The sequence below is a fragment of the Ammospiza nelsoni genome, chromosome 10 (genome assembly GCF_027579445.1).
Source record: "Ammospiza nelsoni isolate bAmmNel1 chromosome 10, bAmmNel1.pri, whole genome shotgun sequence".
Classification (NCBI taxonomy): Eukaryota; Metazoa; Chordata; class Aves; order Passeriformes; family Passerellidae; genus Ammospiza; species Ammospiza nelsoni.
The window spans coordinates 19,645,290-19,671,031 of record NC_080642.1 but is presented as its reverse complement, the minus strand read 5'-3'; the positions used below and the strand labels follow the sequence as shown (position 1 = coordinate 19,671,031).

Genomic DNA, 25,742 nt, shown 5'->3' with positions numbered 1-25,742 from the left:
GCTGCAGGGAGCAGGAACCAGCTAAAGGAGGGGTGAGGAGCAATGTCCACCCACAGCACAGCCATGGAAACACACCCTCAAACTCCCCAGGGAGCTCCAGCTTCTTTTGCTGTGCTCTGTGTTTGGAATCAAGAACATCTTGAAGGCAAAAATCTTTATCCTAAGGTATCCTGACTTCAGCTGTTTCATTCTCATCTCTGATCTCACAGGATTTGGATGCAGAGAACATTCCCCTGGAGGTGTTTCTGAGCCTCACTTTTGCCCTCTCCTCCTCTCACCATATGCACCTGAGCAGCACCATCCCTCAGCCCCCTCCTGGTAACCTCCCACTCTGCCAGGCCATGACTTCTCACCAAATGCCTTATCCATTGCTCCCAGTTCCACCCACAAGTCCTTTAACCGGTTTTGGCTCAAGCCACTCAAACCAACTATACTGAGGAAAATTTCTTTGCCAGAAATCCCCTTCTAATCCATTTATTCTCTCCAGTGAACTTGTTCCCTCCAAGAATGAGTTTCCACAGCCCCTTTAAGATCTGGAAGCTCCTACAATAATTCTCTTTTGCTCCAGTAGTTTAGAGACTTGAGAGAAATGCTACAGGTGAAAACCTCCCCTGTGTCTCTCCAGCTCCTGTTTATTGTCACTGTGTCCTTGTGCCTCCCCCAGAGAGCTCTCTGCATCCTCCTCAGTGCCTCCTGACCACTCCCACATTCCATACTACACCTATAATGATGTTTCCCATTACACTTTGGATCCCAATGCACTGTGCACTGCAAATATTGCTATTCAACAAAAGCTTTTTGATCAGGATAGTAACTTGTCTATGCATTAATAAGGAGGGTTTCTTACCTTCCTCTTCATTCCATATGAGATTAGATATACAGAACATGGCAGCAAGCTGTAGTTTAGCATTTGAATGACTCTAAATATAGAAAAAGAGAACTCAAGTTTAGAAGAAGAAATTCAGAAATTCACAATACTTGTATTTTGGCATTCATTATGTAATAAATAAGATAGAAAAGCTGGGATTAATTCTTATCTATAACTTCTCTCAAACATAGGGTCATAATATAAGGCACTTGAGTAGTGGTCAATCACTTCCTTCCAAATGTTTACTGACATCTTCAATATATGCCTTTTCCAAGTTCATTAAATGTTTCTATGTAGATGAAGTCACTGTAATGTTTTTATAGGAAATAACCCTTGGATTTTCGTTTTAGTCAGTTCCTCTGTACACCTCTGCCATCCAGAACTGCACTTACACCCCACTGGTTATATGGAAATTAAATGCATGATAGTGAATAATTCACATAAAAATCCTAAAGCACTTTCCTCTTTTCAGTCCTGCAAAAGACCAACACAAATCCTTTAAGAGAAATCCCCCTTACCATGTAGTATTTGATTTTCTGCAGGATGTCATCATTGGTCATAATCAGTTCTTTTGCTGTTGTGCCATCTGCTATATTGGCAAGGATACACAATGTCTGAAAGGGAGAAAAACTGGGAAGTTATTTGGCCCCAGATCACATCCCATGACAGCTTCTCTGACAGCTCTGAACTTGGGACAAACAACTCCTTCAATTAGTTTTAATATCTTTAATCTGGAGTTTCCAGCTTGCTCACATCTAGGGCCAATGCCAAGGAGTCACCAGCTGTGGGGAGCAGCCCTGGCCAAAAACATTGATCACCATTTTAAAATGAAGAGCAGCACTCATCAATTCATTGCCAGGAAGAACATTTTAAGTCTCTTATGGAAATCTGCAACATATAGGAAAGAAAACATTCCCCAGAATATAAAGCAGTCTGTTCTGTAGCAGTGGCTGGGGGGAAAGGAAAAACAACAAAGCCCAACCATTTCCACCTCATTCTTAAGGCCAGGAAAAGGTGAGACAGAGGCATTCCTGCTGATCTGGCAGAGCAGTCATTTGTTTTCAGCAAGTCTAATCACAGCTGTCACCTGCAGAGCTAACTCCAGCTACTTCTGCAGCTGTTTAATTTCTTTAAAATTACAGAAGCCATCCCACAGGATGCCCTTGAAGCACCCTGGCCCACACTGGCACTACCTGCACAGAGCTTTGACTGGCACAGCCCCTTCCCTGGCTCTCAGGGTCACCAGGAGATGCTCCACAAGCTCCTTCCCAAAGAACTTGACCATCTTTTCTGGACATGCTGGGAGGACACTGGAGCAGGATCAGCACTTGTATGTGCTTGTGTCTAAGCTGCACTGCACTGTGTCAGCAGCTGCAGAGACTAATTACTTCCAAGCTGCTAATTACATCCTGATGAGGCTGGCAGTGACAGACACAATCACTGTCCTGCTGCAAGCAGGGGTTCTGGTGTGCAGATAGGTACTACTGGATCTTGAAATAAGAGCCAGCTGCACCACAGGGACCAAGGAAATGCTCAGTGGATATAGGCCCCAAACTCCAAAGCCCATATTCAGCCCCAGCCCTTTCCCAAGTGTCCTGGTTCTCCTGTGAAATAATTCAGATAGGTGTGGCTAAGTGAATAACCTACAGCAATAAAGGCCATTCCTGTCACCACAGCTTTAGCAGGAAGACCTATCTAGACACATGGGGTTAATTCTCAGCTGTTTCAAAACCATTGTGTCACTAAACTTGCTAGCAAGAGTCTTTGGAGATTTTTTTTTGCTAATTTTGCACTTAAATTGCCAAAGAATGCCTGTTGCCCTTCAGCTTGCTCTTCCCTGAGCAGGGATTTAGACCAGCTCTACTCCTACACTCATTTCCCCTTCTGTTTGCTACCCATATCCAACCTAAGCCAAAGCAATCCTCTAGCATCTCCCACAGCTCCTTGCTGCCCCCATCCTTCCACACACCCCATATGAGGAAGGAACACAGTTCTCCCACTACCTGTCTTGCCTGGCACAAGAGTTATCCAGCCAAATCCTGCCCAGCTATCCTCTAGTTGCTGCTTTACACCCCCACAGCAGCTGTCCTTGTATATTGGCTCCAGGATGCCATTCCCTGCTGGCCATCTCCTCTTTCCCTCTACCTTTCCCCTTGCAGATTGGGGTTTTTTTTAACTTTTAATTTGGCAGGCCAGGTCCCTCCCCACTTTTTCCTGGGCTCCACCAGGATGCTCCTTCCCCTCCTAGTGCTTCTCTTCTATTCCTACTGATCCCTTCCAGCCATGCAACAGCCCCAATTTAATTCTTCTGCTCTCACATCCCTCTTCTCTTTGCCAAACCTACATTTGCAAAACCAATCTGAATTCAGTTCAAACAATTTTGTAAAAATCCATTAGAAAGAAAAACATTCTTGTAGGTACTCAAGTTATTCATCTGACAGATCTCAGTAAAATATTCACAGCACATTATAATCCCAAACAAAAATGACATGTTGTGAAGAGTAAGCATTCTTTGCTCTTATATTTTATTCTGCCAAGACAACACAAAACACAAAAGGTACCTGCTCTTTGACTTCTATATTGTGCTCCCCTTCCAGAATGAGGGTCACTGCTTGCATGATTTGCTTCCCATGAGTACTCATTATGTGGTCTATGTGCTGCCAAAGCAAGGATGAAATACATTTAGTGTAACTCCCCAGATAAGGAAGGGACATTCCTGCTTGAATCACTCCAAGTGAGGAGTAGCAACACTGCACACAGAGCACTGCTCCCAAACCAAGAATTAATCACAGCACAAACACTTCAGAAAATTCTTCTTCATGTAGAGCCTGCTTTTGTCTGAGAGAGCATCACATGAGCCTTGGTGATGCCTTCCCTGTCACCTGGAGAGGTGACACTGCTGTCCCAGCTGCCAGGCTGAGGCCTGAACCCTGCTGACCCATGCTCTAAATGTGTGATCTGCAGTTGGAAACAACCACTTCCCTTCTGATAACCAGGGGTAATATCAGAGAGGAGTGAGAAAACTGATGTTTCTTCTCTGGTATTTGCTACTCTTGCAGGGACACTGTGCCCAGATCCAACAACCACATTTCCAAAGCCTTACAGGGCAGAGAAATAAGCCAGATGCATTGGTTATTGTCTGAGAAACTGCCCTAAGTTCACAGGGTCACAGCTCAAAAGTCACCTGATGACAGACTATGAACACCTACACTAGAATAACAGAGAAAAGATTAAACAAGATCTACTGGATTAGTTGATGCCAAACACCTCAGGAGTGGCAGCAAACAGAACCAGAGATGACCAGCACACAGCACACTACAATTCTTTTAAGACCCCAGGGATTATTGTAGAACTTATTAAATTTGCTAATAATGGGATTTCATTGGAAAGCTGCTGGATGAGTTATTCTGGAGTGAATTTTGGGTAAAGGCTGAAAATGGCTGGTTCTGGCTCTAAAACCTGCCATAGGAAGCAGTGAAGCTGGCACATAGCTCCAGATGGAGAACACCTTAAGTGACAGCGACAGTTCTCAGGGTGAATTCAATGAATGACAGGCTATTAAGCTCTGTCACATTAAGACAGAGCTAATTTTCTATAAAAGTTATTGAGACTCAATGAGTGAGAATATCAAAAGATTTTTTACAGTGACCTTTTTCTGGTAGAAACACAGTATGTGATAAATGCACAGAGAGGCCTCATGGGGTTTCCCCTCAAAAATGTTGGCTTGCCAAATTCTTGCTGCATATTTTCCCTCTGTTCTTCACAGGGGATTACACCTTTCTTTTCCTCCATGACTATCTCTTTCTCCTTATCAAAAACAACTCCTGGACTTAAATTTTCTAACCACTTTATTTCAGGGTGTAAAATGAACGTCTGCATTTTGTGAGTGCACAGTCTTACACCAAATTCACAAAGCCAGTACTACCTATGTAGATGGATAAGAAAAGATGCATTTCAAGTGCCAAGGAAGAAGAAAGACAGGTATCTTTGAGATCTGGACCTTCCTGTACACTGACTCAATGGTGCAACCCTCAGTGTTGTTTTGGACAAGTTTCACAGAGAAACTGCTATGAAAATAATGTTGCAAAGAGCTAAATGCAATGGAATTGAGCATTAAATGAAAATGTCTAGCATTACAGTGTTTCCATGGATGCAGAGGATTCGTTCAAATACCTTCTCACACTGATTTGCACATTTGCTTACAGATATTCAAATAAATCCAAGTGGTGTTAAAACAGGAAAATGTCCTGCACAGAAGCACTGGATTGGCTGCTTGTTTGATCAGCTTTCAGAAGGTCTGTGTGCAGCTCTACTTACTGGGCGAGTGGAGAGAAGATTCCTGAGCAGTCCCAAGGTTTTCATCAGAACATTTACATCGGAATCAGAAAGCAACTGAAACAACTGCTCTGTGCTCAGACCCCGCAGGATGTCTGACTTGATCTTCTGTTCTGCTTGAAATGCCATGTTCTGAAACAGACACACCTTTTAATGGATTTTTTTACCTGGGCTTTCATTCTTTTAGTAGACTATTCCCTACAAGAATATATCCTTCCTAAATTAATCTTGCAAAAAGGCTGTAATTTATGAGTAACTGCTACACAGTGAATTCAATTTTCACATTGTCTTACACCTGACCTGGTTATTACCTGCTTTTATTTTCCCCCTGGCATGCTACTACTGACAGTACCGCTTCCTTGAATGATCTTGGCAACAAAATTAGTACTAGAACTGAAGAATTTGCTTTACTTTATGGATTAATGGGTGAAGTGCTCCAGGCTGATGCTGTTTTTCTTCTGCAGTTTGGCGGAACAACAAGGCAGATTTCAATTATGTCACTGTTAATAACAACTGACAAGTTCTACAAGATACATTCCCAAGCTTTTTAAGGCACACAGTCACAAGTGCTATTTCACTGGGTGTCCTACTCACCATTAAAGCCCAAATGCCGTTCACTCGCAAGGCAAGATTTTCACTCTGGGTTAAACTACATAGAAGTTCTATGGCTCCTGATTCTAAAATAGGCTGAAAGAAGGAGGGAAAAACAGATCTTTACAACACTACTTAGACTAACTGCATGTATGAAAATACTAAAAATATACTCCTTGTATTTTATTCTTGAGCTTACAACATGTCCAGTGCCCACATGAACTGGCCATGCCACACCCCATATCCATGACCATTTCAAAGTAGGTGTTATGAAAAAAAGTCAGATCAAGGCAGCGGCTTTCTCCTATGTCTGTGTTTGTGGAGACATGGATGCACACACATTTGTATATACATCACCTCACACTGCTGCTCACACCCCACAAACACTTGACCTGCAGTCTGCTAAAAAAAGCCCCATGGGTGACCTCATGGCCAGTGAACTGTGCTTGGCATTATTTCAGTTAATTTGCTGTCTCACAGATATGACTGAAGCCACCAAGACCAACTGATAATTTGGTAATCCATAGAGCCCTGCAGGATCCCACACACAGCACAATCTTGAAAATATTTTCTGTAATTAAGAACTATTTTAGACTTGGGGAATTGTTGCACTGCTGTGGAGTGTTGATTTGTGTGTCTGATCTGTATGAAACACAGACTCTGCAGAACCAGATATCCTGTACTGCTCATCAGAGAACAATAAAAACACAAGACTCAGCAAAGCCAGCATTTTCAGCATTACAGTAGCAGTAATTCTCTAAGACAATGGATCACATTGCAAATTATCAGTGTGGTTTCTTCTTGTTTATGATCTTTTTAGATAGCAATGTTTTAAAAGTAAAAAGGAAATGACAAAACTTCATGTCTGCTTCTTTTCTTTAGAGACCAAATTAACTGTCACAGCACTGTAAGCAGATGATTTTTTTTTGTTCTCAAGCCATCAGTTGCACAGCTCTGTAACATCACAGCTCCATAACATGTCACAAGCAATGACTGCCAATTAACATGCCTTTATGCTAACTGAACCATGGTGTAATCTCACTTCAGTCCATCCCCTCTCCCTGCTGCTGGCCAAGTACTCACCTCCTTGCTTGGAGAGAATTCCAGAAGAAGATTGCATAGCGTGGAAGATGCTACTACAAGAATTTCATTTGGAGCATTCTGTAAAACCTGCAGGCAGAAGGGAGAGAGAGGAATTCTGTTAGCAGGATAATGAAGAGATCACTAAAATGGAATACCTGGAATTATGCTGTAGCTGGATATTCCAGACTTCAGGAGGTGCTTCCATGCTAGCAATGCAAACCCAGTCTGATACACATCACAGGACAAGTTGGAGCAATTCATTATTTCACAGAAATCACACTTGAGAGCTTTCAGTCCAATTTAGTAGAAATCAGTGGGGACAAGCCCTGCTCTGCAAAGGACACATATGCAGAGGAAGCTCCAGGAGCCTCTTCAACCCCTTTGTACCTCGTGCTAAGCACAACACAGCAAATTCTCTAAGGAGCATCCTCTCAGAGGAGCACAGCCTGAGTCAAATTTTGGTCCCTTATGTCTGCCTGGATCTCCAGCAGCACCAAAACACCAACTCCTGAACCAAACATGTTCCTCACTTGTTCCCTACTGCCAACAACATCTTCTGTGCTCCAGTCATTTCACTTCTGAACAGACAAGTCAAGGTGACTTCAGGAGATTCCTATGGGTGTCAATACTGCCCAAGCCTTCAGGTATGCAAGCAGTCTGTTCTGCATTTTCAAGGTCTCCAAGATGTTGAAACTGAGAAACTGGTTTATTATGTGTGTTTATGATAGTGACATTACAGGCTGAGAGATGACATATATCTTACACACTTGAATCTCAATCTTGTGGAAAATTACTCTATATGACAATGTGTCTTTTTAAAGGTCTTTCTGAGCTCTTTGATTTCAACTATAGAATCTGCAATGAGATGTAAGAGGTAGAGAATCACAGGAGAAAACACAGATGTAAATTCTCTTACAGAGCTCACAGACCAAGTCTGAACCGTGCCATCCAGCCTGAGTCTGACATTAAGGGACATGTAGTGCTTGTAGTGTCCTGTGTGACCATTGAGAATAATTGAGTTTCCCTCACTGATGACAAAAAATCGCCCAAAAACAATAATGAAAAAAAGGAAACAAAAAACCAACCAAAATCAAGCACGCTTGCTGCTGTTGCTTTTTGTTGACTTATGACTCTCTTAGGAGAAGGCCCCAGGATTTTGATTTCTAGGTAATTTGTATCATCATTCTACAGCAAGGCATGCCAACTGAACAGACACCCTGTGTTCCTTGAATGGACCAGAACACTCCAGGCACTGAGACCCGACTGCTCCTCACTTACCTTCATTAAAGGCTTCCATACAGCATGATCCTGAAAACTTGTCCTGAGCTGCTGGACAGAACGGGACAAACTGTGCAAACATCTGGAATGGAAGAGAAATCCTCCCTGTGAGACATGCACACCCCCATGGGCACTGCTGTACACACCCTGCTGCCCCACAAAGATTCCTGAGCTGGGAGGGAGGCAAGGAGAAACCTGGGAACAGCCAGGAGAAAACCCTGCACCTGCCCAGGATTACTGCCCCTCTCCCCCAGGAGGGCTCCCAAGAGCAGAAGTGAGATCAGAGTGGTTCTCAGGCAGTGACAGGAGTTCTCCCAGTGCAGCCCAGGCTCTGCAGGGACAAGGACAGGCTCACCTGACTGCAGCCAAGCGCACCTTGATGCTGGACTCGGACAGGCCGTTAACGATGCGGTCCATCATGTTCTCAGTCTCAATGATCTGCACCAAAGAACTCAGGTCAGTGCACAGCTCACAGCATCCATGGCTTGCTGGGGTTTGGCTGCAGCATCTTCAGTGTTACATATAAAAACTGCAGCTAAAACCAGCATGCCACACTCTCTTGCCAGATTAAGTGGAAATTTTGTGTATCTACAGACAATTAGGAAATAAAAAATCTGATGTTCCACTATGGCTTTTAATCAAGCAACAAGAGGGTGATTTTTATATATAAGTATCCATCTCTTTATATAAACACATAAATTACCCTTAATGTCATATTAAAACAAAACTGAGCATGTGTGAGTGCACACAACATATAAAATCTACAGATCAGAGATAGGTTGTAGAGCTGTGAGCTCTAGATAAAAAATATCTAGTAGCTCACCTGCCATACTTAGACAAGGCCAGCACAAACACTTAAGACCAGTACAAAAGGCAGTTAATACCCAGATGAATGATGGATTTTGCATAATAAATCAACTTTGGCATGTACACAGCCACTGCTTATTAAAAGCTGTGTAAAAGGAGAACCTTCACTATTAACAAAAGCAACAAAACAGGAGTTTATGGTGTTGAATTCTGGAGATTTGAATGGTTCCCCACTGATAAATCCTCCTGATGTTATCTTTTCAACCTCTGTTTACCTGCCTCTTCCTTCTGCCCTTCCCTTTTAACCAGCAAACAAACTCAGAAAACATTCCTGTCTTCTGCACTTGCTATATGACACTGCAAATCCATGAATAATTTTAAAAAATGCTCCTTCTAATTATTCATTTATTAAGTTCCCCCCACTTTCCACACATTAATTTTTAACTATGTGAGTGACCCAAGCAACCAATCTCTTTGCTGTAATCTTTGAATCACCAACTGCTTTGTTATGACAGTGCAAGGCCTTGGTCACTTGAGAATCAGGAAACAAATTCTGACTTTGTTTATGAGCAGACTTTCCAGAGGTTTTTTAAACATTTGTCATATAATGGAATAAATGAGAACAGAGGTGTATTGTCTGTCTCAGAACACAAGTTTCAGAAATTTCTCATATGCCACAACAATATTCCTTATGAGTAGCCAAGTACCAAAAATGCTGAAGGAAAACTCCTTGCGCAAGTCTAGTTCATCACTGTGAAGATGCTCACACAACTAAACTTTTGTTATACTCTGATAGCAGGACATTAATTTTTCCTCCAATTCCACAAAATATGAAAATTCCTATTAATGGAGGAGAGAGGCCTCATTTCAACGTATTAGCATCATAACGGGGAGGCCCCTGGGAGGGTGGGAATTGCTGCTTTCCCTGTGGCTGAGCAGACCCCAGCAGGCTCCCTGGGCTCACCTTTTTGCGGATGTCCTCGTCGTTGGCCCCCAGCGAGGCGTAGAGCTTGAAGGCAGCCTGGCGCAGCTCATGAGCGTGCTTCAGGTCATGGTCCAGCTGGGAACACAGCACAGGCTCAGCCCCCAGAGCAGCTGCAGTGTCATATTCTGCTTTGTTCTACACTGCTGCTTACCCACTGTCTTGGTCTGCCACCCCAGGGGCAGCCAGAAGCACAAGGAGCTGCCCCCTGAGCTCATCATGCAATAACCAGAATTAAGACTATGGCTCATTTCTCTACTGAGTAATAGAGAGGACAACTTTGTCTTCAATTTGAGGCCAAAACAAGGTTAGGACTCTATCAAGACCATATTCAGGTAAAAGTTATTCTTATCTCTCAACAGAGACTTACAGGAACTAGCCAGAAGGAGTGAAAATACTGAGAGAGAATCAAGACAAGTCTTATCAAGAGAACTGAAGCAAAACCAGGAGCCAAAGTTGGTCTCTAAATCTCATGCCATGTTAAGGAGGGTGAGGTTGGATACCAGGAAAAGGTTTTTCCCCCAGAGGGTGATGGGGCACTGAACAGCCTCCCCAGGGAATGGGCACAGCCCCAGGGCTGCCAGAGCTCCAGGAGAGTTTGGACAATGCTCTCAGGGATGCCCAGGGTGGGACTGTTGGGGTGTCTGTGCAGGGCCAGCAGCTGGACTCGATGATCCCTGGCGTCTCTTCCAGCTCAGCATATTCTACTATTTTATGATAATTAATGGGAGCACTAAAGGCATCATAAAATAGTGGTGTTTGAGATTGACCTTGCTTGGAACAGCAAATTTGGGCTCTCAGATCTCCTCATGTTCTCCGCTGAGAATAATTCTGTGACTGACTATCCTCAAAACTCAGTTCCAAAATGTTCTACCAAACAATGCAATCTTCAAAGTCTACACAAAATGCCAGGAAAATGACAGTATAAAGTAGAAAAGTGCTGAAATAAAAGAAATGTCAAAAATAAAGCTCTATGAGTAATTCTCTCCAGTGCAGCTATATTGGAGCAGAAGTATTAAAATATTATTTTATAAATATTTTAATATTATGTTATAAATATTTTAAGCAGACAAGTTCTCTGTTTGGCAGATTCCTCACTCACTCCTCACGTAGTTTTACCTTACAGGTGCAGTTCCAAGCACTCTGTTCAAAGTCAGTACCCTGGATTCCCAGCTGGCTGCCTCTACAGAGTTACTGCACACTCAGAGCACTGTCATAATATTTAGAATTGCCCCACTCACTTTTGGAACCTGATCATATTTTTGATGCTACAGCCAACATCCATTACTCCTCAATAAGCTGCTAAACTTCTTTTTGCTCAGTTTTTTATACTGTAACTAATTTTTTTTAATGTTTCATTTGCATTTTTACAGAGCATTCAAGAGGCTCTCTATGCAGAATTAACCCCATTCTATCAGGGTCACAGAAATTACCCTGCCCCTTGGGCCAGTTTTAGAAAAAAAGCAAAGCTCTGTAATGTATTTTTTGGGCTCTTTCTAATAATCAGTTTCAGCAAGACTCCAAGGTACATCTGGTCTCTGTTTATCCAACGTCTTGCAAGTGCAGATAACTGCTAATATGAAACAGTGCACGACATCCACATGCTTTTGTGCTTAAACACAACAGAACCACCTCTGAATTTCAGATTTTCCACAGATCTGACCTAAGAATTGAAAACAAATCTCTCTTCACATGGACTATTCATCTCTTATGAAGCTGACATGTGCTGGTTCCTGAAGGCAAGATGTTTAAACTTGGGAGGATGGGAAGACCAGATATGCACACTTTTGTGTGGTTAATGAAGTCTCCAAAGAGCAGTGACTGAGCCTTGGAGAGTACCAACATCAAAAATCAAGTCCTGCTGCACCTCTGGTCACCTTTCAATTGAGGACCTCAGGCACCAGGTTGTGGCAGCAGCTCTCAGGCCACAGAGGGCGGGCACAGACTTTTTTAGAAAAATCTTGAGAAGCTGTAGGGAACTTAGAGGAAAAGAATTCAAACAATTATTATCTCTCTTTCTGTAACCATTGTTTATAGATATGGTTCTCTAGAGTGTGTTATATTGGTTGATAACCACCAATAGTGTGTGAGGAGTTTTCACTTTGAGACCAATCCAAGTCTTAGGTCTTATAAGAATATGGAGGGGCTTGAGAGCTGGCTTGCAAGCAAAGCTGAGTTAATAGAAGAAATACCAATTGATGATTTTTGAGTGTATCTATAGCAAGGAAGAAGACAAGGCTGTCAGCACAGAAACAGATTAGAAAAGATACATGAACATTTTTGTAAGCTAGACTACATGCATAAGTAGATGTGTCTACGTGCCTTATGAAATTTCTGTCAAACTTTTGCCAATTATATTGACATTAATTGCTTTGCACCAATGAATATAATAAGTTATTGTGATGTAGTTAATGACTTAAGATCACGCTTCTTTAAGAGTATATAAGCTGGAGAACATGCAGAATAAAAAACTTTTTCTTCTTAGACCCTGATCATGTGTGTATGTCACATCCAGCCTAACAGTGACATAAGAACTGTAGATTTCTAACAATAAAGTGTCTTTATGGATCATGAAATCAATGCTATGTGGTACCAGACTGGGGGCCCTACCACACCAGGTTTAACCAGGTTTAAAAAGGCCCATCCTGAGCTGGTTTCTTTTTGGTTTTGCCCTTTCCTCAAGGCCCAGAGCAGGTCAGGGAGCTCACCCTCTTGATGTCGGTGATGGCGCTGACGGAGCTGGGGTACTTGAAGTAGTCGGCCAGCATGACGATGAGGTGGTCGGTGATGCTGGCCATCCTCTGCAGCTCCACGTCTGTCTCTATCAGGTAGGCCAGAGTCTCTGCCCCCTCCACCCTCTCCTCCAGCAGTCTGTCCTTACTGCACATTCGAACCAAGCATGGCAGAGTCTGCAGAGATGAAATAAAAGGAGTTTCTAGTGTAGCTGCATTGATAAAGAAACTCCAAAGAAATGAAACAACTGTCCTACAGCAATGCTCTGCAGTGTTCTTTAGATAAGAACTTTCACACACACATTTCAGTAGGTTCAGAGACTCCACACACAGAAGAATTGTTCAGGCATTGCTGAGTGTACAATGTCCTACTTTCACACAACCTCTCACACAACCAAAATCATGCAATGTTTGGAAGTAAACATAAACAAAGTTTGACAAAGCCTTGTAAAAATTTTTATAAATCCCCTCAGAAGTTGATATTTTCACAGGCCTGTTCTTGCTACATACCAGAACCAAAAGTACCCAAGCTGCCCTCAAGCACTTGACCCCCCCTGCCCTTCTATGATCCAGGATTAACTAAGGACAATGCAGTCAGAAATAATCTCAGGGTTCCTTTCCCACACACTGGCTGCCTGGAGCAGAGGGTAAGGGAGGAATACTCCTCAGCAAGCAGCATATTTGATCAACCAGAAAAGCTAACCTGGAATCCAGGTCCATTCTGCCTTCCCTGACATCCCCTCTACCTTGGTTACACCCACACAACAGTTTTGCTCCACCTTCTCTACTGAAACAGAAAAACCAATCAAGTCTTTCTTTACCAGAAGCCCAAGGAAAAGTACTTAACTCTGGACAGGCCAATTCTCCAAGAGCTGGGACTCTGCTCCCTCAAGCCTTCCAAATATGAAAATGGACAAGGAATAACACCAAGGTTTGTGCTTGTGCAATGCCACCAAGTTCAACAGAATAACTCTGGTAAATGTGGCTCAGAGGTATGTTGTGGGGACCTGAAATAACATCTACCCATTGACTGTTCAAATTAAATAGATAAATACCCGATCTCCATTGCACAGGAAACAGGACTTGCCTGCATATTTTAGAAAGCTAGATGCCACCTCAAAGACTGTCACTGAGGTGGTGAATCTTGCAGCTAATCCAGTGAGCCAAAGCACTCCCTTCTGCAGACCTGGCCTTGAGGCAGCAGGGAAGATTGTACACAGGCTCTCAAAAATTACATCCATGTGGAGTGAGAAAGAAAGAAATAAAGAATTCCATGTCTAAATCACAAAGACAATGTATTTCTTAATTCTTTCCAAGGTCAAATGGCCTGAAATGAAATGAGCTATTTCTTAGAACTCAAGGGTTGGGCATTGTTAAGTCACTGGCTGCATGCACCAAGAAACACAGATCTCATGTTTTTCAACACTAAGCAATTCCATCTGCTCAAAAACAGAGGCAAGAATTCTGACAGACACATTTTAACTGTTCCATTGGACCTACAGGTCAGTACAGTGCAATTAATGCACTGTAGGGGGCTGTGTAGGGGTGTAAGGTGGAAAGCCACAATGCACACCTGGCCAGCAGATAAAAGTCTGGAAATGGACTGTAAAGATGGAATATCTAATTTTCATGGTATGGCTGGGATGTATCTGGGTTATCTGGACAGTTTCATTATTAGGATTCCAGAGAAATCATTTCCCTTCCCATCAAATCCATTATTTATCAGCCTTCCCTGCCCTTCTCAAGGGATTTTATTTTTTCCCATGTTGCAGGCCAACCCACTACCCAAACTGAGCAATGAAAGTAAATTAAAACCATTTTGGAAATACACATTCTTGACTGGTCCCCAAATGCAGAAATTTTGATAGCAAAGGGTCAATAATTCCTGAATGCTAAAGGGGCCATCACTTCAGCTCAGCAGATGTTGAAGGATTTGGGGCTGGATTAAGCACAGGGACACTGTTATCTTGCAAGTATGAGCTTCTGGAGGAGGAATCACTGGGATGCTTTGAACAAGGCAAAGGTTCTGTGCCTTCCTTCTCCCCTCAGTTTTTTTTGTCTACTCTCAAGTACTACAACACATTTAATTCCACAGCCTCAAACATGGATTTGTGCTGAAATAGCTTCCACAAGGAAAAAATGCTGCTTTTGCTGTGAGCTGGCCCAAGCACATCCCTTTGCAAAGGTTTCAAAGGATGGTGGTTTTGAACAGGGCCCATGTGGAACATGTGCAGCTCCACAGGGCAGGGTCCAGCTCCCAACAGTGACCTGCCATTGGCAGCAGGCCCTGCTCCCTGTCCCAGGGCAGAGCAGCTCTGGAACATACACGTCCTGACCAGGGCACAGCCCAACATGGGGGATTCATGAAGGGAAGGCATTTCCAAAGAAGAAAGAGGTTTGCAGGAGAGAGGGGTTGGGAGAACAGAACTGTTGCCCCAGTTTTCAGGGGTTGTAGGGAGAAAGGAGGGCAGAGAATTGGAGTGTCAATTTGGACCAAAGCTAAGGAAGAGGGTGAGGGAGAATGATGCAGCTTGGCTTCCTCAGCTGTGCAGTACCAGGTGCCAGTGCAGAACAGATGCCAATATGCACACTGGAATGAACAGTACATTGCACTTTCTTGCACAAAAAGACAGGAGGGGCAGGCCTTTGTCTCAGCCAACATGTAGATTTTTTATCTATCATTACTTGGGGAAATAAAGGAAATCAGGGGGCTATTTTGTTTTAATTTAAAAAAAAAAACCTCAGGAGAACTTGGTGCTTTGCAATCTTTGGTGTAACAGGTTTTGTGCTACCTTTTATATGAGAAAATAAAACCAGGATAAACCTACATGAGAAAACCTTTTGAACAGAGAACTGTTTGAGGATCTGTCATGGTTAGCTCAAAAAGAATTATTCTGTATTTAAAAGGTGGTTGAAGCAGGACACAGCTCACCTTCAGAACGATGCAGGGATCGTCTGTCCGTATTGCTCCGGCTCTGCACATGGAAGTAAGGCTGCAACAACACAACAAGACACTGTCACCTACCAGGGCTTGGGTGCACTCCAGCTGCTGCACATCATCTTTCCCAATGAATCATCCTCCTGTGTTTGATTTAAATACATCACAGCTTACTAGGCCTGGGCACACAAACTCCTCCAGGTGCACTTTCTGTCAGTTTGCAGCGCAGGAACCCTGGCAGGATCACTGATCAATACACACAGCACACACTGCCACGAAGGGCACACCACCACCCTGCCTGAGCCCCACACCTGTTGTCATCTTATGGCAGGGGTTCCATACTGCTGTCTCCCATCACAAAGGTTCCATACCTTCTTGGAGTTTCTCATGGACATCTCCTCAGAGCACTGACTCTTTCTTCTTCACAAAGCAACTCCAGCTCCCTTCTCACCCAGCCACCCCACTCTTTTATAGCATCTTCTTCTCATTGGTCACAGCTGTGGCCTGTTAAAGCCAGGCCTGCTCCTAATCTTTGATAACTGGCCCAGCTGCAACTCCTTCGGGGTAAGATTACTTTCTACACTATCTTTCTTATATTCTATCCCCCTACATACACCCAAAAGGAATAGCCTGCACTAAGCAAAGGTGCAACACACCCAGACCTTCCTCTAAGTACCTGCCCCTGGGAGTGCAGCCATGAGCACAGGAACACAGCCTGACAGCTCAGGCACAGACATCCAGGCCCTGCCCCAGCCCAGGAGAGGTGGAATTGCTCTGCTGCCTGTCCACTGTGCAGGGACCAGCACGCCCTCACTCACAATGAACCCAGCCAAGGCTCTGACACTGCACCAAGCCAGCATTTGGTCCTTATTAGACAACAGCTCACAGTGGATATGACAACCACAAGGTCTCACACAGCATCAGACACATTCCAAGTTCTTTGTTAATGTACTTGTAAAGTGCCTCAAACTACCAGAAATGCAAAACAGTTCACCCATCAAAGAAAGTGTTTTACTTTGAAGTGGTTTTGTTTTTACCTGCTCTGCTACAAGACAGTGGAATGGAGCTGGAGGGGAACTGCTGTGCACCACTTTCTCTTCTTTTAGCTTCTGAACTAACCACTGGAGCTGGGTTTTATCATGTCACAGTGGAGGTTAAAAAATGTAACTGTATTTCATAAAGGTAACTTAAAACTAACATGCCTAGACCCTCAGTTAGGCAGGCTGAAGTTGTCAATCAGAACTGCTCAGCTAAGGAACAGCAATGTGCTCATATAACCATGGTGTGTTTCACCACATCCCTGAGCTCCTTCCAAGGACCCAGAGTGAGTTCTTTCACCTCAGAGGCAGCAACTGATCCTCGTTCTGAGTACATTCACAATCAGAACTCTCTTAATATATTATTTCTCAGAAAGTAAGAGATAAGACTTGAATATTAGCACAGAGATCATGTGCTAAACTTTTACTGCCCAAGCCTTGCAGCTGACAGCAGGAAACTCTTTTTCACACCTGCACTCAGGAGGAAAGCACTCATCCTGCAGCTGCCATTTAGTCTGGTGACAACCTATTTGCCAGGCAAAGTAGCTTTATTTCAGCAATGAAAGAAAGTAATTTTTGACTTCAGGTAACATAGGCTTGGCTTAACTGGAAGCAATTCTGGTGATTTTAGCAGGAAAGGTTACTGCTCCATTTATAGCTGTAGAGCACTTTCCCAAGGGGCATCCTGATCTTCCCTCTGTCCCAACACTGCTGCTCAAGGGAAGGATCTTTGCTCCATTTCAATCAAGAGGTATTACCTTGAGTCTTCCAAGTCTACTTCAATTGCTGAGGGAAAAGAAAGGGAACTTCTTAAAGTAGTCTTGTATGCCAGTTCATATTCAATAGAAATTATAGAGAACATTCAAGAGGAAAAAACCCTCCTAGATCTGCATTCCAAAGAGTGTAATGACAAATCAGAAGAACTGCAGATTAACTGACTGAAACTGGCAAGGTAGGGGTGAAATCTAATTTACAAGCAGAAAAAAATCTATGACAATTTAAACCTACTACTCTCATTAAGAAAATGGAAGAGAGAGTCTAACTTGGAGGCAATCGGGTAGGAGATGGACCCACAGAAGAAAAAGCAGCAGGGCTTTGCAAACTCGGACTGCTGTAAAATTGAGAGCCCTAAGAAGGATGAGTGCCTGTGGACTAATTGGGAGAAACCCAATCTGAAATTGAAGACTGGTTTGTCTGCCATTTCCCTGCAATTTTCTTTTGCTGCTTTTCACCACATCACTTTCTTTCATGCTTCAAAGATGAGCCAAAGTACTGCAAAGCAACAGCAGAAGATGGTCCCCATTTCCTTCAATCAGCAAAGAACATCAGCAGACCTGGGAATGTCCATCTCAGAACAATTCCAACTCCAGCCTGTCTTTAAGACTTGTCAACTGCTTTATATCTCAAGATTAGTAAAAAAATTGCTTTTAAGTATGTCATTCTCTATGTATTTTCTGACTTCTCAAAGAAACACCTAAATCAATCAGAACTGAGACTGCTACAGTGCAATTAATTTAACTTGCCTTCTTCACTAAAAATTGCCTAACAAAACCAGTAAAACCAGACTGCTTGGGCCAATTGTGGTTGGAATTGAGGCTGGGAAGTCCCAAGACATACCACCTACATGGAGTGGGATTACCCAAGAACCCCCCTCATAGACATGCACATCACTGAAACTGCTTTCATGCATGAGTTGGGGCATCACGACCTGGCAGCATGAGAAGAGTCACAGATCCTTCCTACCCCACCTGTTCCTCATCCAGAATCAAGAGACTTGTACTGACACAAGTGGCTGTGAAATTGTTTGGTGAACTCTGAGAACTCATTGCTCCTTGTCAAAAAAAGCCATCAAAAACTAAAATAATCATCAAGCAACACATCAGTGACCAAACTCCTGAGTTAAACTTAATTTTAGTGGTTCATACCAATGAGTGATTTTATCTCTTGAACCCCCTGGAGTGATTCGTTTCATTGCTATCAACACAAGAAAAGGAAAATGGTCCTAAAGGGTGTCAATCCCAGCTTATGGAATGAGCATAACCAGGGTGCTGCTATTACAGAACTGGGTCACATCTCATCACTGGGTAGGAAGTCATTATGGATCTGCACACAAATGTGCCCACACCAGCAGGGAAAGCTGAAGTACAAAATTAATTAATAACATTAATTCTGCTGTATGAGCTCATGAAGCCTGAAGAACAATCTGTTTTATTTAAAACAGTTGGGTAGAGGGACTAACTCTGCTCTCCCATTATCTTGATGTAGTTTCCAACACAGCACAGCCACCAAGGATGATAGTTCAGGACTGTGCTCTGCCTGTTCAAAGCAAAACTTATCAAATCTAAGATATGTGTGAAAACCCATATGGCTGAACACACATTCCTCACAAAACTGCTGCCCAGCAATATTTTTCCCTGCTTATGTAGCAAAGAGGGAAAGTTACATTATAAAATGGGGTGAGACCCACTTGTTCAAGGATTCAGATAATGCAAACAATATCTTTAATTATTCCTAAGATTTTACATCCCATATTACTTTGAAACAAGGAAGAAGGGAGCAGTTGAACAGTAAGGATTAAACTCTCTGCTATTTCCCCAGTTCCTGAAGACAATTACCATTTGGCTGACGTGAGCTGCATTTCAATGGGCTTGTCCCTTTGTAACATCTTCACAAAAATCTGTGGTAACAATTCTCCATCAACAGACACTGCAAAGAGAGAGAGCTCCAAGTCATTCTCATTCAGCCAGGCAAAAAGTGAATGTCAAACCAGCAGGAGCAGCAGCATTGCACTCACCATTGACCAGAGTCATGGATACCTGGGGGTTCTCAAAGGCAAGAACTGAGAAGCATTTCAATGCCTGCATTCGGACCTGTGTAAAAACATGATATGAAATATCAACTCTGACTTCAAAGCAAAACTGGGCTACACAGCTGGATAGGCTTGTAGAAAACAATGTCATATAATCAACAAGAAATTGAGATAAAGAATCATGGCAGATGGAAACATCTAACTCAAACCCTGATTTCTGTCATCTCCCTGTTGGAACTATCCTTCTGTAGGGTATGTTGTAAACTCTGAAGAAAACCAGCAAGGTTAAAACTTAGGAACTAAACAGAAAATACTGGTCTTATTTGTAATGCCTCACAAATGTGTTAAAAACAACAGAAGAATAGAAGAATACTATATAACAATGATACTTTTACTTTTCAGGACTCATAAGTACATTAGAGACCCAGAAATATGTACCCTTGAGATTTCTATTTCAAATCCTTCAAAGGTGGGCTTACTGAAATGTCTAAAGAGAGCCATCCAACTGCAGTGATTCCAAACTAATCTTAGAACAAATGTACATTCCAAGTTTTACTGCCATTACACAGCCTCAGGTATCACCTGGATGAAAAGTATGGACAAATTTCTTCATCTTGGCTCCTCCTTCTTCAGTCCAAAGTTTTGATTTAATCAATGTTTCATGGCTGCCTAGTTCCTGAAATCTTTATAACTTCATTTTTGCCACAGGGAAGATAACCATTATCACCTTCCCAGAGCACAGAACCCAGAACAGTTCAGGCATTAATCTTTGACTTGCCCTTATACAGCTGCACATGTTTAAACTGTGTTCTTGTCTTCACAAGTGGAAGGACTGAGAAGGAGCTGACCCTCCTGGCCACCAAGTTACAGGTAAAGTGTGATGTCTCTGAGGTGATGGTCCAGGATAGACTTCCAAAACACAACAGAGAAGGGAGCAGAGACTCAGGAATTCAGGGAGCACAACACACAGGCAGCTGGTGGCCCCCACACATTCCACACCCATCTATTTTTACAGGTAGGACTTCCTTTTCAGGACAGGCCACACTTGCATCTCTTCAGCTTAACTTCTTATTCTCATTTATTGTTCAACAAATTGACCACTTGGGTTGCCAAGTGCCTTCTCCTCTCTGGAGCAATGCTAGGCAGCCCTGTTTTCATTACTGCTGCTTTAACTTCACAGTACAATAGCTCTGGTTTTGACAGAATATGGCAAGTAAAAGCAACTGTTATTCTACAAATACACATCATACCTGTTTATAGCTTTGGTTCACAGCACAGACATGGTTTTTATCATCTCCATTTGAATTCTTTTCATAAACATATGTTAAACAGAGTAGATGAAATGCCTTACTTTGTAGGAGGTGGAGACCAGCAGATGTGCAATGTTCTGAACAGCTCCATGGTTAAATAAGATTGTCTGGTGATCTGGACCCTTCAAAGGAAACATAACACAGGGTTTCTTAAGACAACATGCAAGAGATTTCCACTGTCTGCAATTTATTGTTAAATATTTAACATACATTTCCTAACATTTACTTTGTAATCAGCTGGCATAACAATTTTATTTTTTTATATATATAAACAACTTCAACTTATATCTTTATAGCATTTGTTCTTTTATGGTAATCATTTCCACTCTGTCCTTCAATAGGCAATGACATGAGTTCTCACAAATGAAGAAACATGAATAGAAAACTTCTGTTTCTACTCTTCCTACTGGAAGCAACTGAAAGCTCCTGATTTTCTCTACAAATCACATAAAAGATCAGCAGTCACTAATGTCTTCCTCATTGTTAATATTAAGCATTTTCAACAATTCTAACTGCAAAAGGGAAGAGGTTTCTTCTAAAACTGGTTCCAGACAGAGTGACAGTCCTTTGAGGAGAAATTCACATTTTCCTCCAATTTTTTATTATTTATTATTTTAGTTTCAAGCATGTTTGGCCATAAATTTGGCCAGCCATCACCTATTACTGACTTCAAGATCTAAGTTGGTAATGGCTGACATGTCAGTATTGTTTCCAAAACAACCTTTGGAATTAAACACAAATAATAAATTTTGCAGGAGAAAGGTCTAAGAACTTCTGTAGCATGACAAAGCTTGATAAAATTGAAAAAACAACATGAAATCTCAACACTTGCAGCCCTCAGCAGTCTCTTGCCAAAGCTGATCTGTGACTTGCAAACCTCTGTTTAAAAGTAGGTTCATAGCTCTGGTCATCTCTGCATTAAGCACAGGCTATGCACATTTAAATTCAGCTTACAGGATGCCACAGCATTTATCATCCCTCCATGCATTTCCTTGACTAATCTGCAAGTGAAGAAAGTCTCTTCACTCCTTAATCTCTAGTTCAAACCTGGCTGAGTTAATGGCACCTCTTACACCCTGGCAGGCATCAATGACACATTATCTTCAAATCTGAGATACAGCTGAAATCAGATTCCTCTCACAGTCAAAAGAACATTTTTAGAGTATCTCTTACCTCTAAGAAAAAAGCATAAAATTACTTTCAGATGTAACATATCTGGTGCTTTAAGAGATGCTTCAGCTGCTACTGCCACCAAGAGCTTTCTACCAAAAAATGCAATTAAAACAGCATGGTTGAAGGAGGAAAACCACTTACATTGGCACACAGAAGTGGCTGAGGCAATGAGTTAAAGCCGCAGCTATGCCAGTGGTGGAGCTGAAGAACAGATATTGAAATATGTGAAAAAAATGAGTGAGTTTAAAATAGAAGAAATCATACTGCCCTAGATTTAGTAATTCCCAAGTATTAGTGACTTCTCCATGGGATGCAGGTGGCAGATTCTGTGCAAGCAGGACAGTTGCCTGTACAGAGGTGACACCTGGGTGTATCTGAGCTGCACAAGTGGAAATATTTTGTCTGTACACATTGTGTTTGCACCAACCAGCACAACCAGGGAAGCACTAATCCATAAAGAGGGACAGCTGCAAATATAAAGGTGAAAACTTGAGAATATGATGAAGCATTTCCAAGCAGTTCAGGCCCCAGTTTAACAGCAAGGCTGCCTGGTTTTGTTCCACCTTGGGTACAGTGACAGAGTTCCACTCCTCTGACAGCGACCTTGTTCTCCAAATACAAATGACTGACATATTTCAGGAATAAACATCACTTCTTGCACAATTGTCCATCATGAAATGCCAATTTTCAAGGAAACATTAGGGTAACACAATGTAACAACTCATTCCACAATGACAAGCAGGTACCTAAGTGCCTTTGTCCCTTGAGCAGGGATCCAGCAGCAGCCTAAGGTCACCCAACAAAAGAAGGCCTGGAGGAAGCTGCCTTGATTACAGGCTTTATCCTGGACCCTTCCTAAAACAATAAATTCTACCTGCTCACACCACTTGCTCTAAAAACAAATGAACTGAGACAGAGAGACTCTTAAAAAGTTAATTTTGACTTCCATTTTCACATCCCAGGTACATCAGCCTGATTTCAGTTTACTCATTTGCTTCTATGTTGATAGAATCCTGGCTCTGTATGTTAAGAACTGCATCTGCTCCCCTGTAAATCAACACTTCCCTTGCTCAGGATGGCTCTTCTCCAGGGCAAGGCTCCCCCCCATTGATTTTAACTCTGAATGTGCAGGGAGAAGCAGCAAAAGCAGAAAGCAGCAGCAATATGCTAGGAACCCAAATGATGGATTTCCTAGCTCTAGAGAACTGGTCTGAGCTTTTCCAGGGAAAGGGAAGAGGACAAGGCAGAAACCTGAGAAACCAACAAAAATGCTGGAAAGGCAGAGAAAGAAATGGCTACAGATGTGAGTTGAGAACAGTGCAGGGACAGGGAGGGCAGGAGCTGTGATAAGTCACTGTTAGTTCAATTAATACATCTACTACGATGAGGAAAAAGAGAAGTAAAAGCATCAGTGCTTCTTAGAACATATGCTAAGCCTTACCTACATACAAAGGTTTATTTATAGTAACTTATTGCTTCAGGGGAAAAAGTAAGAAAGGTATATATATATATATATATATATATATTCAGTATATATTTTTTTTTTATTATAAGAATGTACTTTGCCTCTTCATTGAAGTGAGAAAATCCCCTGCAAATGTGTCTTCATTGTATTAGGTGCATTTTGCTCTGTCTGAAAATACAATCAACTGACATTATAAACCTGAAACCCCAAAACTAAACAAAACAGAAGGAAGGGGACATTTCAGATTTTTGCCGAACAGCTGCATTTGCTTGGGCAAGAGAATGAGTTCTTGATCAATTTAACATTTGTGATGATCTGTTTACTCAACCTCAAATATTTTTCTTTGTTATGCAGCTGTTTATTCTGCAAATGCAACAATTTCCTCACACTCCTACCCATTACCCTGTCTTTCTTGTGCAGCCTGGTTTCTCTCTGTTTACACAGCCAATAACTTATTTCCAAAAACCTGATTTTTTCCAGACATTCACTCTAAAATTTGAGAGAGATTAGGGGTTGGAGGAGGCACTCAAAATGGAATGGTGAGTTCAGAAGACCTTCCTCACTTGTGAAGTGACTGTGCATTTGCACTGTAAACAACATATCAAAAATGCAAGCCACCAGGAATTGCTGGAGCTGCAAGGAAATAACTCCTTTGGAAAAGATGACAATAATTGTTTTCTGTTCTCTCCAAGCCAACAGTTTATATTCCCAGAGCCAACCCCTGATTGTATAAACCAACTCTTTTACCATCCCATAATTAGCCCTGGGTTATTTTTCTTGTGCTCATGGCCTCATTTTTCACCTGTTCAAACTCCTCAGCCTGTTAAGGAGATTTTCAAGGGACACTTAAACAGGAGGTGCCCCACTGCTCCATTTTCATTCCTTAAATACCAAATTTTTTTCCACTATTAGGTATATATGTGAACTTCCATGGTCCAGTGTAGGGTTTTGTCCTCATGTTTTCTTTAATGAGTTCCCTAAATATTAGCAGAGTTATGTCTTTATATACCACTAAATGGATAATTTTCAATTCTCAGTTTCACATAGCAGAGGGAATGCAAAGGGATGAGTGTACATAAGTAACAGTCAAGGCAGAAGAACACAGATACTTAACAAAGGAACAATTCACAGTTCCAGAGGACTCATTGTAAGTGATAAGGTAGAAAGATATTTTTCAAGGTAAATACTTATAAACTCATAAACTTAGGAACTTTCTCATTTGTTAGTACACAATCTGTGATTCTTTAAACTGTTACTAAAAGGGGAAGATGCTGTAAAAAGCTCATTTCCTACCCTGAATTATTTTGATACAGTTATTGTATAACTCACTGGTACAGTAACTCCCAAAAAACTGCAACAATAAAAATAAGTGCTGTGGGGAAACTTTGAATGGGGGAAGGGAAAGACAAAACTATGTTTGGGGTGGGGTTGCAGCTGGTTTTAAATCAGTTTTCTCATATCAACAGAATTGCATTACATAGCAGGAATGAACATGTATCTAGATGAACCTGTAGGTGATACAGCTCAGCTGAGAACAGCATTTCTTTTCCTCTCAACCAATAGCACCTCTTAGAGAACAGTCCCTGTGTTTAAAACAGGTGAAAGCAGCTGCACAACCTCTGCAAAGAGATGCTCACACTATCCTCAGACCTGCAGAGGAAAACCAGAAGTGTTCCAAGATTTATAGTGTTTAAAGTGAAGACTGATGCTTGCCCAGACTGCTGGCTTTGTTTAGCAGCCAAAGCCTATAAACCCCCCATAACTGCATCTTTTCTTGTACTGCAGAGCAGCATATATCAACCCAAATAAATCTGTACCAAATGCAGAGCAGTACTAGCTCAGTCATGACTGCCTCAAAATTCCTGCCACAAAAGGCAGCACACACACAGTTCTTGCAGGCCAGAAACACAAGTTGCATGGAGAACATGAATTGTCTTTCTTACTTTGCAGCAGTGGGAGAAGATCTGACATATGTATTCTTGTGTGTATCGAGACCTACTGAGCAGTGCCATGAGGTGGGAGATAACTGTAGCATCCTGCAAACAAGGAGAAAAGAAGAGAGTGTTAACACTGGATTTCAGCACAGCTTCTTTGCAGTTTGTTGCTTAAAGGAGCACTCCTGATTCTGCACTCAGTCTTCTTCCTTCCACCAAAACTTTTATGGATACAGCACAAGATCATTAAAAGCAGTTCATTAAAAGCTGAAGGCACGAGTGACAGTTCTGAGCCAAATCCCCAAGGAAAATAAATCAAAGGTCAGTGCAATTGGGAAAAAATAGGAATAACAGGAATAAGACTTCTGCAATTTGCCTCCACAATATTTGGGACAAAACC

General features: G+C 42.1%; 1 protein-coding gene across 7 annotated transcripts in view; it reads right to left on the bottom strand.

Moving 5' to 3' along the window:
• ARMC8 (armadillo repeat containing 8) overlaps window positions 1-25,742 on the bottom strand; it is a 61,045-nt gene that overhangs the window by 2,052 nt on the left and 33,251 nt on the right. For 6 of the 7 annotated variants that reach the window (XM_059478943.1, XM_059478947.1, XM_059478949.1 and 3 more), the window contains 16 exons: window positions 25,352-25,444; window positions 22,085-22,144; window positions 20,812-20,892; window positions 19,446-19,521; window positions 19,267-19,357; window positions 15,609-15,669; window positions 12,653-12,853; window positions 9,927-10,022; window positions 8,511-8,593; window positions 8,156-8,237; window positions 6,878-6,964; window positions 5,798-5,890; window positions 5,186-5,335; window positions 3,430-3,525; window positions 1,387-1,482; window positions 848-920 (listed from right to left, as the gene is read on the bottom strand). In XM_059478943.1, coding sequence (XP_059334926.1) covers window positions 848-920; window positions 1,387-1,482; window positions 3,430-3,525; window positions 5,186-5,335; window positions 5,798-5,890; window positions 6,878-6,964; window positions 8,156-8,237; window positions 8,511-8,593; window positions 9,927-10,022; window positions 12,653-12,853; window positions 15,609-15,669; window positions 19,267-19,357; window positions 19,446-19,521; window positions 20,812-20,892; window positions 22,085-22,144; window positions 25,352-25,444 — 1,519 coding nt within the window. The remainder of the gene's footprint in view (window positions 1-847; window positions 921-1,386; window positions 1,483-3,429; window positions 3,526-5,185; window positions 5,336-5,797; window positions 5,891-6,877; window positions 6,965-8,155; window positions 8,238-8,510; window positions 8,594-9,926; window positions 10,023-12,652; window positions 12,854-15,608; window positions 15,670-19,266; window positions 19,358-19,445; window positions 19,522-20,811; window positions 20,893-22,084; window positions 22,145-25,351; window positions 25,445-25,742) is intronic. The other variant, XM_059478946.1, reaches the window with a different exon arrangement.